We start from the raw sequence: 15,107 nt of genomic DNA, 5'->3' as shown, positions 1-15,107 counted from the left end.
AATTAGATATTTTATTGCGCATTAATATGGTAATTATATGAGCCAATGAAATATGTACATGATTAATTACAAATAATAAATAAATAATGTTATAAATAACAAAAATGAAAGTAATACGTTGAGTTATTAATGTAATTTATTAATAACATATGATATACTTTAACCTAAAAATAAATAATTTAAGAGAAAAAATTGATCTAATCGTAACTTTAACATATTATATATTTATACATAATTTATTTTATGTATTATTAATTAATAATATATTATCACAAAATTTAAAACCATTGGTTTAATTAACTATAACAATCAGATAATTATGCCAAAATAATTTATCAAATATTTATTTTAACAATATTTTTATTATGTCTATTAAATCACTATTTTAATATAGTAATTATAAAAAAAATATTAAATAAAAAAATATTTTATAAATAAATTTATAAATTAATGATTTTTATGACGATAGTTTAATTTTTCCTAACTTAGAAAAAATTAAACCATCTTCGTCTTCCTCAACGGCGAGCCAGCGGGCAATGGCGACGGCGACGGCGACGGGCAACGCCGATTGAAGCGGCGCTCCGATGGTACGCTAAGAGGGAGAAAAGAGGGAGGCCGAGAAGCTTTGCAACGGATGCTTGACCTCCTGTGCTCTGCCACGGAGGTCGAGAGGGAGAAGTTGTAGAGAAGGAGATCGGAGAGAGGGAGCAAAGAGCTCGGGGTTTAGGGAGACGACAGAGTTGTGGGAACGAGAGAGGGGTTTGCCAGAGAGAGCCCCACGCGTGAGTCATGTACATGATTCTCAAAATCGGGCAGAAAACACTTTCCACCTTTTACTCTTGGGACATGAACTCCTGAGTCATGGATGATCATGTATATGACATGAAGTTTGACACTCCCTAACGACATCAAGACATGAGCTGAATAATGCGCATGAAGATCATGTCCTGAGTCATGTTGACTAACCCCCATAGTGTTGGAAAAAACCTATGAATATCTGAAACAACTCTTACATTCTGAGTAAATTCAGTTTTAGGGGTCTGAATTTCTGTCTCTTTGTACCTCATTTTGTTTCAACCCAAAAAAAAATTTGATTTCAGATCCTTCCATTACTTCTATATCAACTGCTAGCTTATGTCGTTCTTCTCGAGGTAACAAAAGTTTTGCTTTGGGTGACTGGATTGAGTCAGAATTTTAGAAATCTGCTCAGACATCCCCTCAAAACTCTTGAAATTACGAGCTAATGATCAACTAAGCCTTATGTAAGTTGGAAACCTCTAGATTCCTCAGAAACTCAACACTCATACTTTGAAACTCAGCTTATATTTTGAAATTCACCATATATAAATAGAAGCTGTAGACTGACAAGTGTTTGTGGCTAAATCATAATTACCGTTCACAAAGAGTTTATTTTTTCAGAAATTATTACAAACACTAGTACATGACAAAAAAAAGAAGAAAAAAACATAAATCCTAGTAGCAGCGCTCTATCTTGCAGCTTGAAAAGCCCTCAGGAATGCTTCCGGTGGTTGGGCTCCATGCAGCTCCTTCCCATTAATCTGTTCAAAGAGCCCCGCGGAAACAATTAGAAACCAATGAAATGAAGTAGGAATAGAACCAAATGAATAAGATAGTTAAAGAGATGCCTCAACCTACCACATAATGTGGGACTCCTGAAATGTTAGATGAGTACGTTCGGATATCTTCATAAACCTAAGGAGACGATGCAAAACAAATATAAGTCTTCACTGTCCATTTACAGCATGAAAATTTGCTGAGAAGAATCGGGAAATACCTTATTGATGCCCTTGTTTTCATCTTCAAGCAACTCTGCTGCTCCCACGACCCCAGCTTTTTCAGATGCTTCTAAAAGCATCTGTCTGCATGGAGAAAAAGCATTGTACACATGAGAACGTGTACATTATTCACTCTCATGAAGAGAAAAAGCATTGGGTGCAATCACCAAATAACATATGATGGATTTGGAAAATGAACCCTCAAGCATGCTCACCGATCTCCAATAAACTTGCCGTGAACAAAATAGTTCATCAATATTTCTTCCACAAGAGCATTTTGCTTATCTAAGCCTTGAGTCCCAGCAAAGTTGATAAACCTGTGACTGTCAAGGGTATTGCCCCTGCATTATCAAAGAGAGAATCACTATGGGAACTGTGTTTCTTCTCAGTTATACATGAACTACTCAAGATTATGTGGTGTTCACTTACGTTAGCCCAGCTGTATCATACTCAAGTCCATGGGTTTGAAACATCTGCAAAGAGCCAAGCCAACGAAATTTTCAGACTAAGGGCAGCAGTAGTGGAACATTTCCAGTTGTTGATTTGAAAATGCAAGTTAGGCTACTTGAGATCCACGAGAGGACTATTCAATATTGTTAGAAAAAACGTGCAAAATACCTGTCCCATATGAGCTTGCATCCTATTCCACTGAGCTGCTCCAAATCTGCTCCCATAAACCTCACTCTTGACAACACCTTTTTTGGGTGTAGAAGGGTCCAGGAAGAAAGAATGCCACCTAATCTGTTTTGAAATTGTTTATTCAGAAAAACACCCCAGATAAATGATGTATAGATTACTTGAAGTGTCCAAAAGAAGCAATACCTCAAAATCGTATCGATCCCTGGATGAATTAATAGCTTTTTCCATATTTTTCTTGCCTATGAAACACCAAGGACAGACTGTGTCTATGGTTACATCAATTTTGATAAGCTTCTTTCCTGATGATTGAGCCATGAATCTTATGTATCTGCAAGGTTATGAAGTTTCATCAATGCATCTTGGATAAAAGTTTTACCTCTGCAATAAGCTCACTTCAGATTCTTGTACTTTCGAACATACTGCATTTCTTGGTTCCTAATCTCTCTTTCTAAAACATCCTTTCAAATCCAAATTTTTAACACTTCTTTAAACACTAATGTTGTATATTTCAGCAAAAAATTCCAACAATCAAGAAGACAATAACCGTCGAAATCACACTAGATTCATGCCATTCATAGAGAGCAAACCGTCCTGCACCTTTATTAGCAAATTTACATGATAAATACACCATGATACAGAGAATGAGGTCTTAATACTTGGATTTCAAACAGAATGTCAATTTCAACCACATGACTTGCAAGAAATTTAAAACAAAAACAACTAGCAAACACGACGCCTCCTCTAAGGATTCCAAGTCCCAACAAAGATCTACACCTCCATTGGTTTGCTTCTACTCTGAATTTCCTCGAAGTTTTCCATAGCAGAAAGTCATGAAACGATACTCTTCTAACAGAAGCCCACGAAGGCACAAACTAATGAGTTTTACAGCAACCACAGTTTGCTCTCATCAGACGAGTTTCTTTTCAAAAACGGGAAAAAAGACGCTTTTATGCCACTAAATCTCTAAAAAGAAAAGCAATCAGCAAGCAAGTCACATCCATAAGAACCAAACATTCGCCCGGTCAGATTGCTCAGGGGAAGATCACCCAGGAAAAGAATAACAAAAAATGAGATGATCTAACTTAAAAAATTACGAACTACCTAAGAGAACAAACACTGTACCTGAGAGCTGAAATTTTCGCTCGAAAGGGATAATTTCTGATTATTATCAGCAGCACACCACAAGCGAGAGAGAAAACGATAGAGAATGAAAGACAGTTCTTGTAGTCGCATTATATAGAGCCTTCCCACGGAGGGAAAAATCTTGAACAGCTCAATTGGATCCAATCTAATGGAGGCTTTGGATAGCAATTCCTCGTTCAACCGTTGAACTTGACCTGTGAACCCGCGTCGTGGAATCGGAGAAGCTTCTCATCGGCGTGACTTTTTGGCCGGTAGAAATAAAAATAATAATTTTGATGGGATAAATATAATTTGACCGGGCGGATTAATACGACTCTACCCTTTCTCGAATGTCTGACCGATTGGTTCGGTTGAACCTAGCTAAAGGGACTGAACCTGGACCGGAAATCCGTCATGTGCTTCAGACCGACGATCACGCGCGCAACGTGGCTATTGTCCTTCGTTATTTTCAGTTAAGACGGGATTCCAGCTTCTAGAAGTCTCCTATTTCGCGGGGAACCGCGAAAAAAAAAACAAATTCAGGGATCCCCCTCGCTCACAAATTTGAAGCCGTAGACCATAGTAGCTTCAGAAAGGATAATACCCCCCGAAGTTCTGTTGTTAGTCTCTCTGTTTCTTCAGGTAAATGCGTCAACCATCGGTAAATTACATTCTTCTCTCAGTGAGTACGTGCTTTCCTCCTTTCAGGTGATTGGATTTGGATGATTTTAATCAACCTCTCTTCGCTTCCTTTCTTGCTTCTCTATTTAGCTTGAGTTCCTTTCTTTGGTGGGGCTTGTCAACCAATTTGCTCCTCGAAGAGCATTAGAAGCAGTTTGAGTTGGAGATAACTTTCCTGGGTTCTGTATTCATAGTTAATGTATGTCTTGTTATCATTTAACAAATCATTTGTCATATAGATCCAAATTCCTTCTAATAGAATGTTTAACGGAAAAAGGTTTTTAAACATAGAATGCAATCTCTTGGAGCTTTTATGTAAAACTTCTTTTTCTTGCTGATTCAGCCAAGCTTAGTAGCTACGTGTTATCCCGAGATGATTTTTTTTCCCTTTCAAATTGGTTATGATTGAGACCTAGACACCAGTTAGCCTCGAACAGAAGAACTCACATTAAGAGAACCGCCTACGGCCATTGAGCCGGAGTCAAATTTCACATGAATATGAGTGTTCTTTGTACTCAATCCCTTACAAGAATTTTAAAAGGGAAGTATTATTAGATTATCGCTTGTGCTAATTCCATGTTCTTAAAAACTTGTTCAGGTTCTGGTTTCCATCCTCTAATGTTTATTAATAAAAATGAGGTGAATGAAAAGTGTCAAATTTCTTGTTGAGTGGTGGGAGTTTCTTTCTGTTTACATGTCCGAGAAATTTGGGCTCTGCTCTTTCCACCATCACTCTTGTTTGTTGTTCATATTTTTTTTATATGATGATTGGTAGGTTATTATTGAGGCTTAGAGTTAAAGGGACCATAAAATGTGAAATAACATTCTCACAGTCAATATGCCCTTTTTTTAACATGTTTTAATGCCAAACTATGTGACATAGTGTAGATTGACCATGTTGCACCTTTAAATCTGTATCCTGTTTCGTTTTGACATATGGTTATGAACCTACTTAGTATTCTTTGCTTGGTAACCTGTGGACCCTGTGCTAAAAGTTGTTGTATGATTGATTTTCAATCTTCTTACTCTCGTTCAACAACAGAAGTATGGGGCCAAGTGGAACACAATTTGTCCTGTTTCAAATGATCAATATATTAAATTTTGATTATATAAGCTGCTGCTTATTTTTATATCTGCCGAAATTGTTGAAAACAAACCATCAGGATCAGGACATCTTGTGTTCCTTGTTCTCCTTATCTTTGTCTTCTAGAAAAGAGGATTTAATTTTTCCCATTCTTCTTTTAGTAGTAACGAGTTGATATTATTTTCCCTAGTTTTTATGTGCACAAACTTGAATTTTTCATAGAATGACATTTAATTTTCATGCATGTATCTTCACATAAATCAGGTATGTCATTCCACATGGATATTTCTGATCTCTTGTGCGAGTTTGAAGTTATTAAGTCTCCAACCAAGAGTGCAATTTATGTGTGGGGCTATAATCAGAGTGGACAGACAGGTCGAGATGGTAAAAAGAAGCACCTGAGGATTCCAAAGAGTCTGTCTCCAAAGCTTTTTGAGTGTTCACCTGGAGGAAATTCCTGTTGGTTAGATATTTCATGTGGCCGTGAACATACAGCGCTCGTGGCTTCAGATGGTTCTTTGTTCACTTGGGGTATGATTTCAGATCTGATGAAATCTTCATATTGTGGTATCTTAATCCACTCCAAACAAAGTGAAGTGTATGTAATAAATTAACTATCACAAATAACAAATCATCTATTATCATAAAATAGTCTTATCACAAATAACAAATCATCTATTATCATAAAATAGTCTTATCACAAATAACAAATCATCTATTATCATAAAATAGTCTATCACAAATAACAAATCATCTATTATCATTTGTTCAATATAGGCTCCAATGATTTTGGTCAGCTTGGAGATGGATCTGAGGACAGTAGTAAACATCCCAAAAAAGTTAAAGCATTGCAGTCAGAATTTGTGAAGTCTGTGTCTTGTGGGGCACATTGTACAGCTGCTATTGCTGAACCTCGTGATAAGAAGGGAACTGAATCAACCAGGCAGCTTTGGGTTTGGGGGCAAAATCAGGTATTGCAATTGTTCTTTTGTTCTTGTTACACTAGTTAGTACTCTGAAGAGTATTCATTTTGTCATGTTGCCTTCTTATTTATGATTATAATTTATTTATTAATATTCAACTAACCATGTATGCTATTTAAGTTTCCTTTATTTATTCTTTTTACGTTCAAATTTAGAAAATGTAGAACTTGTTAGATTTGTTTTCTACTCTTTGACACAATTAGTGTATTACTTTTTATACAAATTTTCCTATTCATTTTCCAGTTTTATCCGGATGGATTTTTCTATGCCAGAGTTAATAGAATAAATGGCATGTACTTAGATATATCTACAAGCTGGAAGGCTTCATTTGCCAGTGTAGATGGGATAGTCTAGTATCCAACTATCCATGAACTCATTTACGTTTCAATCATGTATTTATAAGCATATAAACAACCTACGACTGGTAAAATCTATTTTAATATTTAAGAAAAGGAAAGCTTGCAGGAGTGTTTTTTTTTTAAATAAAAATGTAATCAACAGGTAAACTTTCATAGACATTTTAAATTATTGTATCTCAGCAAACAGATTAGAGATGACAGAGCTAGTGTCTAAACTTGCGATTCTTTTCTAAATTACAATTCTTTTTGTTTTTTCTTGTCAGGGATCAAATCTTCCACGCCTTTTCTGGGGAGCCTTTACACCGAATACGGTAAAGAGCATTTTTTCATGGTTAAATTTTTTGGTTCATAATTCACCTGGTTGCTGAAAGCTTGTTAACATGTTTCCATGTTATTATTTTATTTCCTGTTAGTGAACATGCACACAATTTGTTATTTTTCTTACTTGGGTGCATGGACTTCTTATATTATTTAGTTGAACACATTTAACACATTTTTAATGGGTTTTTAGATAGCTTGATGTATGCTCCACAAGTAGAATAGGTTGTTGTGGGTACCACTTGTGTTGAAATTGTTTATTATAACTGTATGTGTGGTTGAACTATAGGTTTGATGGGTATATCAGAATGATTTTTAAGGTAAAAAAACAAAATTATAATATAATAGGACATAAAAAATGAGAAAATAAATAAATTAGGAGGTAACTCCCTTAGGAGAAAAGAGTACATCAAAGGGCTACAGGGAGTTTATTCTGCGAAGCCAGTTGACACCCACAAACGAATCCCCCTCAACCAAGAGGGGTGCTGTGAAACTACCGATATATACCTAGAGTTGCTGGAGGAGGGCCTTAATTTTGCCTCCACAAGGTACAGTGACTAAAAGGTGTAGTGTAAATGAGACAGATATTATTGCTAGAGTTCTGCATGATTCCACTGTTTCCCAGGTTCTTACTTTTTGGGGCTACCATTGAAATTGAGTTTAGGCCAATTGGCTATTAGGAAACTGCTTAATGGGGGTCTTGATGATGAAGTCAGACAAAGCTTATTGTTGAACTCCAATTCCGTCTGATTATGGAGTTTGGAAGATGGCTGAGTTTCAAGAATTTGCCTTGAAATGAATATTCTCTTAGCTATTTCTAGCACCTCAGCAGCCCACTGGCAAGTGCCAGCAAAGGTTCTCCTATGCATTTTTCTTCCATACTCACCAAGATTGCAACATTACACGAGATGCCAAAGCTTTGTACCCAGTTTCTCCAGCCATTGGTTGCTGATAAAACATGGAAAAAGATGAGGGAAAGCATATCATAAAACTAATCTTGCAAAGGAAGGTACTCCAAACCTGGCAGGTGAAGGAGTGTTGGAGGAGGGTGATTGGTGGTCTCCCCCACCATCACAATGTTTGCAAATTTGATTTTTTATTTTTTTTGGCGGTTTCTTGGTCTATAAGGCAGATTGGTGGTGATGATTTGACATTTCGTAGCTGACCAAATGAAGTGGGTGTTTTTGGAGTTGTTGAATAACCTTGGACAGATAGCCATGTGGGGATTGTTAGTGGGAATATTTCCACATAGGCTTTGCCTAGAATCTCCTATTGTTATTAGTTTGAGAAAAAAATCTCCTAATTTATGGTATTCATTCTGGGATGGACTTAGACCCAACTTTATATCAGACTTGAGCATTTGTTCTATTGAGCTTAGTTGGTGCCCCAATTAAGCTTGTACCTTGTTTATATTATTCACATCTCAAGTCTGTCATTTGTTTACGCTTAGACATGAGTTGGAGTGTGTTAGTGGGAATAATTCCACTTTAGTTGAAGTTTTTAAATATCATACTGTTATTAGTTGGAAAAATGCCTTAACTTTGGCTTTAAGTCTTTTCGAGATTGACTTTTGGACCCAACTTGGCAAAGGGGCGATAGAATTTATTGAAGGGGAGTGTCTCTTGAAAATCATAATGTTGGCTCATGTTCCTTTGATATATTTGATTCTAGCAAACAGTTTACGTAAGATGCTTCCTCCTTGGAACTACAAAATAGTTGATGCTATTTTTTTGGGAGAACATATATGAACACCAAATTTTGAAGGTGGTGCTTGAAGATGGAGAATGCTCTTTTCCAAATATAACCCCCTTTGAACAGCCTCGACATGGTTCATAACAGAAGGTAAGCTGGGCTAGCAACACAGGAAGTTATGTTGGTCGGTTGATAGCTGCTTCTGAGTGTGAACGTAGTGCTTCTGAAGAGATATAGAGCCTACTGAGGAAGAGGAAGGGATGCCCAAAGTAAGATGATCCAAGGGAGCTCAATCAACTGCAAAGGATGGAGGTCCAGTTCTAATTGAGACTTGTTAATAGAAGCCAAAAAAGCAATGATCTAGATCAATTGGCACATTGCCCAAAAATTAATTCATATGTGGACAGAAAGATTTTGATGCTAGAGGTCCTATTTTGAGAATATTGATCAATTTTGACATTTCCCTGAAATTAATTCATATATGGACAGAATGGTTTTGATGCTGGCAATTTGGTCAATATTCTTGTCTTGGAGACAAATTGTGTTATCAGTATATTAGAGAATTGGCACAGCAGACAGGAGTTTTGAGTTAGGCAGAGAGCCAACTATTTGTTTGTACTTCAGAGAAGATGGCTGTAAAAATTTCTTCTACAATTTAAAAAAAGATGGGTGACAGAGGATCACCTTGATGGTGCCCCCTGAAACACTTGATGAGCCCAGTGAGCAGAACCATTAGTCAAGAGGGGCAATTTGGCTTGTCATATGATAATGAAATAGAGTGGATTGGGCCTTTGCCTCAATGGCCACATGGGAGAGTTTCTAGTGTGAGGTCTTCGGTTGAAGTCACACTAGGGGTATGGGGAGTAGTGTGCATGCATAATCAACATTAAAAAATTAAAATAAAATAGGACTTCTCATATTGGATCCTAAATTTGGCTGGTAAAGGAAGAGTGCAAGTGCTGTTTAAATATTGATGGGTGCCAACTGGTCAATCACATTTCTGAAAATAAAGCTGTTAATAAGAACTATCTTGTCATAATCATTTAGCAAAAAAAGTGTCCCTGCATCTGTTGAACAAGTTTTTTTTTAACTGTTATTATGACTGCCTACATGCTGAATGTTTTTAATCTACAAAAGCCCACCAGATATCTGTTCTCCAATACAAGGATGTACTATTTGGGCTGGTTGGGCAACCCGTCTTTTCCCATTTAGCATTGTTATGAATTTTTTTCTCTTATATAATCTGTTTCAGTGGTAACTAGGGGTGGCATCGAACCGAGCCGGTTCGCGAGCGTCTTGAGCTCGGTTCGGTTTGATTCGATTTATCTGGAAGCTCGTTTGAGTTAATGAGCCGAGCTCGACCGAACCATGGTTCGGTTCGAAAACTCGCGAGCCGGCTCGTTAATAGACATTTTAGTAAAAATACATTTCTAGGGACTATTAGTGGTTTTTTCAAGAAATGTTGAAAAAACATTTTTAGGAGAAATACATTTCTAGGGACTTTTAGTGCCTCGTATTTTTTGGAAACATTTTTCTAATTGGAAGTTCTTATTAAAAAATCATATAATTTTCTTGCCAAGATGGGCAAGAAAATCGTATAGAAAATTTTTGAATAAGTATTTGACAGTTGATGCTGTAATACTTTTAGCATGAGGCAATTTTCATAGCAATTTTGTGTTTGACATTTTATTTGATTAAAAATTTATCGATAAGTATAGTAATATATTAATTTTTATTTATTTCCCTAGAAGAGGCAATAAGAGGTCCATTTAACTTTCCTAAGAAAATTTTAAAATATTTCTTGTAATTTTCTAGTAAGTCACTAATAGTAATAAGATTTTATTTAAAGTTTTTTTTGGAAATATGTATCATAGGAAAAACATTTCTAGTTTTTCCTAGAATATAAATTTTCAACCAGGGGCACTAAGGAGGTCCATAGTAAATTTATGGCCAGATTCAAAAATTAAAAAATAAGCTAGACAACATTTGAGGTAAAAAAAATTAATATTGGTGGGTTCTAATTCATTATCAAGATTTAATCCCGAACCTCCCCTATCATTCTTTTTTTAAAATGTATGCATAATTTTTTATATAATTTATTTGACATATATTTTATGAAGAGTATTTAATGTAGGTTAAGCTCGAACTCGGCTAGAGCTCGAGCTTGAACTCGGTTAAAATTATTAGGCTCGAGTTCAAAATATTTAAATCAAGCTCGGCTCGAACATAGGAAGGTTCGGATTCAGCTGGATTCGATGCCACCTTTATGCTCAATTTTAAGTAGAGGTCCTGCCCAATTTTATGTAAAATGTATGCATAATTTTATATACAATTTATTTGACATGTATTTTTTGAAAAGTTTTAAATGTATGTTGGAGCTCGAACTCAATTAAAATTATTGGGCTCAAGCTCGATAACAATTTTAGGCTCGAGGTTGGGTTTGGCTCAAGCTCGAGTTCGAAATATTTAAATCAAGCTCGGCTTGAACATAGGCAGGTTTGGGCTCGGCTTGGCTCGGTACCACCCCTAGTGGTAACTGCTTTTGTTTCCTTTTATTTTTTTTCTTTCCCTCTTGTCTTGATTTGTTGAATTCAAGTACTATTTTCAGTGAATATTACACCAATGCTTAGAATGCTTCATACTGCAAAGTAATTGATGTATGTCTTGCTACAGATTATCCACCAAGTTTCCTGTGGGTCAGTTCATGTGGTAGCTTTATCAGAAGAAGGGTTATTACAAGCATGGGGTAAGATTTGAATACTTTTATTTTTTTAAGCCAATGCCTTACTTGGTCGATAAAAATTACAATGAGTTTGTGAATGAGAATGTTTAATTCATTTGTCCAGCAACTGAGTCCATTTGATGGTGGTTGAAGTCTTATCTGGCTTAAAAAACGTACTGTGTTTATTTTTTATTTTTAAAGAATGGCTGATCTAAGTATCTCTCCTACTTGAGGGAAAAAAAAGAGTCTGTTGATATTGGTATTCCTTTATCACAACATCTGTTGGCCTGTTAAATTAATTGCAAAGAGAAATTTCATTAGGCCTTAGACAACCGATTTTTCTTATTAATTATAAAGATCAACCATTAATTAGGGTTTCTTTTACTTTCATAAAAACCAGGCTACAATGAGTATGGTCAACTTGGCAGAGGTTTTACTTGTGAAGGGCTACAGGGGGCTCGAGTTATAAATTCTTATGCAAAGTTCCTAGATGAGGCCCCTGCGGTTGTGAAGATTGTGCAAATTTCATGCGGGGAGTACCACTCTGCAGCTATTTCTGAAAATGGCGAGGTGTAAGTGAGACCTGAAAAAGGATGAAGAGATGAATTCTACTAGTGTTTCCAGGATATGTGGCATTCTGCATGATACAACTAATGCTGGAGGTTCTGAAAGCTTTTCTAGCATGTTAAATTGGATAATGTGACGATATGAAGGAAACAAAGATTCCTAACTTTTGGTTATGCTCCTACTCTGCTGATCATGTTTAATAGTTTCACAATAGGATTCTCTGCAGATGGATAATTGACTGTCATGCTAATTCTATATTTCATATAACTTTTATTTTTATATTTGCTTTTGAACTTAGCAATCAGAGTACCTATGAACTTGTATCAGTCTATGTAGAGTAGCTGTACTACCCAGGCGTGGCTATTACAATTTTATAGAGTAATAGTTACACTCGGTATCATTTCCATTCATATACTTATGGATTCTCTAAAATGAGATGACTGTTTTTCAAACTTAAATTATTATTCTTTAAACTTTTAAAAGTTTACTTCATATTATAGTGTCTTAAATTTTCTTTTTTTAATTAAGCAAAGACACACTCTGTAGTCCAAGTTTGCACTTCAACTGAAATGAGAAAGAATTGCTATTATTCTATCTAGGATTTGATAATCCAACTTATAAAAGAATTAGTGATTTGAGAGGCAAAAAAAGTAGCTTCTCTGGTAGAATTTGAAATCTTAATGAGAGGGGGAGGTCTAAGTCTAAGGTATTGAATACCTTAGCCTCCAATTCCATTGAGAAAAGGCATATTTTCCTGCCAATTATTAGCCCCCCTCTAATATTATAAAACACCCTTTTTCCTTTGTATTTCATGGGCTGGTTAACTATGAACAAAAACATAAGTAAAGACAAGTATATAGACCTTCTAAATGAAGCTGAACTATTGGCGTTCCATTTTGAGCTCCTTGCACTCATGGGTACAATTAAGGGTATAAGTGCTTTGACCTCTTATGTTCATTGGCTGCATCTCTTTGTGATGGAAAGGTACATGAAAATAGACTGCAAAGGTGTAAGCCCAGTAAGTAACAAGTACGCTGCTTGAGCAACCAGATTGACCATGGACATACTCAAAATGCCTTGTTACTACTACATGGACTGGCACTGCAAATCATTTTGGAACAAGTCTCCTATAGGCTATGTCATTTTTTGTAGTGCTTTCTCTTTACTTGTTATCAATATTGTTTTTCCCATCGTCTTTTCCTTTTATAGTTTTTTCTTTCCTTTTCTTTTCTTTTCAATTTGAATGATTCTGCTGGAGCTTTCTGACATCCATGACGACCTGGTCTTACTTTCTCACTAGTGTCTTCTGGCAATGGTACATTTACTGGGAAAATTTTGGCGTATGTCAATCTGGATCTAGTCACTGGTTAAACATTAGTATTGTCTTGGAAACAAACCATCTTCCCTCTTCAAATTTTGAGATATATATAATCTAAGACCTTGGTGTGTAACTTTTCACCTTCACGTGCAATTAAAGGTTATGGACATTTGAACAAAGTTGAGCATGTTTTACCATTATTAAGTGCAGTTATCTTTCAAATTGTGTATGGTTACCTTCTTGATGTAAGGAGAGCCCGTTTTGTTTATATCTAAAATTGTATCAGTAGCAGTGAGACAGGTGCTTTTTAAGTCTGTGAGGGTTTATACTAATAGGCCTCTCCTTCAGATGGGTTCAATTGTTATTTTGTTATGTATGAGTTTTATGTTACTTTCTTTTCACAACACCCTTAAGGTGCACATAGTATCCTATTTATCCAAATTTAACAATTTAATAGGCAGTTTCAAATATTGGTAAGTGCGTTGTTACTGTTCGTGTCACTCTTCTGATCTCATGATATTTATGAATTTTTCAGGTATACTTGGGGGCTAGGCAGTATGGGCCAACTAGGGCATACCTCTCTTCAGTCAGGAGATAAAGAGTTGATACCAAGGCGAGTTGTAGCCCTTGATGGAATGCATGTAAGAGAAGTTGCATGTGGTGGGGTACATACTTGTGCTATAACTGACAAGGGTGCACTATATGCTTGGGGTGGAGGGCAAGCAGGGCAACTGGGGCTTGGCCCTCAAAATGGATTATTTTTGTGCAATACTAATGAGTCTTACATGATGCTCCGAAATATCCCTGTCTCAGTTATACCAGCAGGTGTGCAACTTGTTGCTTGTGGACATTCACACACACTAGCTTATATGAAAGATGGAAGAATTCGTGGATGGGGTTATAATAGTTATGGTCAGGCTGCTAATGACAAATCTACATATGCTTGGTATCCGTCGCCTGTAGATTGGTAAGTTTTCATTGGTCCTATATACTCAAATTTTTCCTCTTGGATTTCTTTCAAAAAAGCAAAGAGAGTTCTCACTCGATTAAACTTTTTTTGGATAGGTGTGTGGGTGAAATAAGGAAATTGGCTGCTGGAGGGGGTCACTCTGCTGTACTAACTGATGCTTGCACTTTAAAAGAGTTATGCGAATTCAGGCTTGCAGAGTCGGTAAATTTGACCAATGCCGCTATCATTGAAGATGTTGCATCTAGAACAGGGTCTGATGCCCTGGCACGCCTTTGTGAAAGATTGAGGTAAGGGTTTACAGTTCCTACTGATTTGGACGGCTTCTTCTGGTGCAGAATATTCAGCATGATATATCCACTTTTCTTCAATAACTGGATTTACCTCATCTGCTTTTCAGGGAACATTTGCTTGATGGGAGTAAATGTGATTTTGAAAATGAAGGGGATGAGTAAGGGGATTGACTTTACATCACAAGAATGGGGTTATTATGATCCTAAAAAAAGTACCAGTATTATCTGCAAATTGCAGAGCAACAGAATTTACTGGAAGATCTTGTAATTCAGCACGATTTGTCTTATTTCATCAGTCTGCAACAGATCGTGTGCTTACTTGTCCGTCTCTGTCTACCAAGACTAAATTGTTTCTTGGTGTCTCTTCTATGGGAATTGGATGTTTCTCATGTCTGTAAAATTTGTACTGAACAATAATAGCACTACATCAAGGGCTAACTGGTCCGTTCAATTCGTCGGTTTCTTCATTCTTTCTAGAAACACTGTATTACGAGAAATATAAATTATCACATGCCATCTCCATAGGTCTTGCAAGTGGAAGCCTAAACTTAGTAAGGATTTATTCC

The 15,107-nt window shown here is 36.3% G+C and overlaps 2 protein-coding genes across 2 annotated transcripts; one reads left to right on the top strand and one right to left on the bottom strand.

The window, feature by feature from the left end:
* Positions 1-1,325: 1,325 nt before the first annotated feature.
* Positions 1,326-3,818, bottom strand: LOC137952285 (uncharacterized). The gene is made up of 8 exons (XM_068799404.1): positions 3,558-3,818; positions 2,619-2,763; positions 2,415-2,537; positions 2,226-2,269; positions 2,012-2,137; positions 1,796-1,880; positions 1,657-1,713; positions 1,326-1,559 (listed from the first exon to the last, which is right to left on the bottom strand). The coding sequence occupies exons 2-8, from the start codon at positions 2,748-2,750 to the stop codon at positions 1,488-1,490; spliced, it is 639 nt and encodes a 212-aa protein (XP_068655505.1). The 5' UTR covers positions 2,751-2,763; positions 3,558-3,818; the 3' UTR covers positions 1,326-1,487.
* Positions 3,819-4,141: 323 nt separating this feature from the next.
* On the top strand, positions 4,142-15,029 carry LOC137952065 (ultraviolet-B receptor UVR8). Its single transcript, XM_068799132.1, has 9 exons — positions 4,142-4,199; positions 5,587-5,853; positions 6,100-6,293; positions 6,928-6,975; positions 11,348-11,420; positions 11,797-11,968; positions 13,817-14,248; positions 14,347-14,538; positions 14,649-15,029. The coding sequence occupies exons 2-9, from the start codon at positions 5,589-5,591 to the stop codon at positions 14,701-14,703; spliced, it is 1,431 nt and encodes a 476-aa protein (XP_068655233.1). The 5' UTR covers positions 4,142-4,199; positions 5,587-5,588; the 3' UTR covers positions 14,704-15,029.
* Positions 15,030-15,107: the final 78 nt, after the last annotated feature.

Source organism: Aristolochia californica, unplaced genomic scaffold (assembly GCF_029961685.1).
Source record: "Aristolochia californica isolate CCGP_79_NKW_82.1479 unplaced genomic scaffold, dmAriCali1.0.hap1 SCAF_15, whole genome shotgun sequence".
Lineage (NCBI taxonomy): Eukaryota > Viridiplantae > Streptophyta > Magnoliopsida > Piperales > Aristolochiaceae > Aristolochia > Aristolochia californica.
The sequence above is the reverse complement of the archived record's forward strand: the minus strand, read 5'-3'. Positions and strand labels throughout refer to the sequence as shown.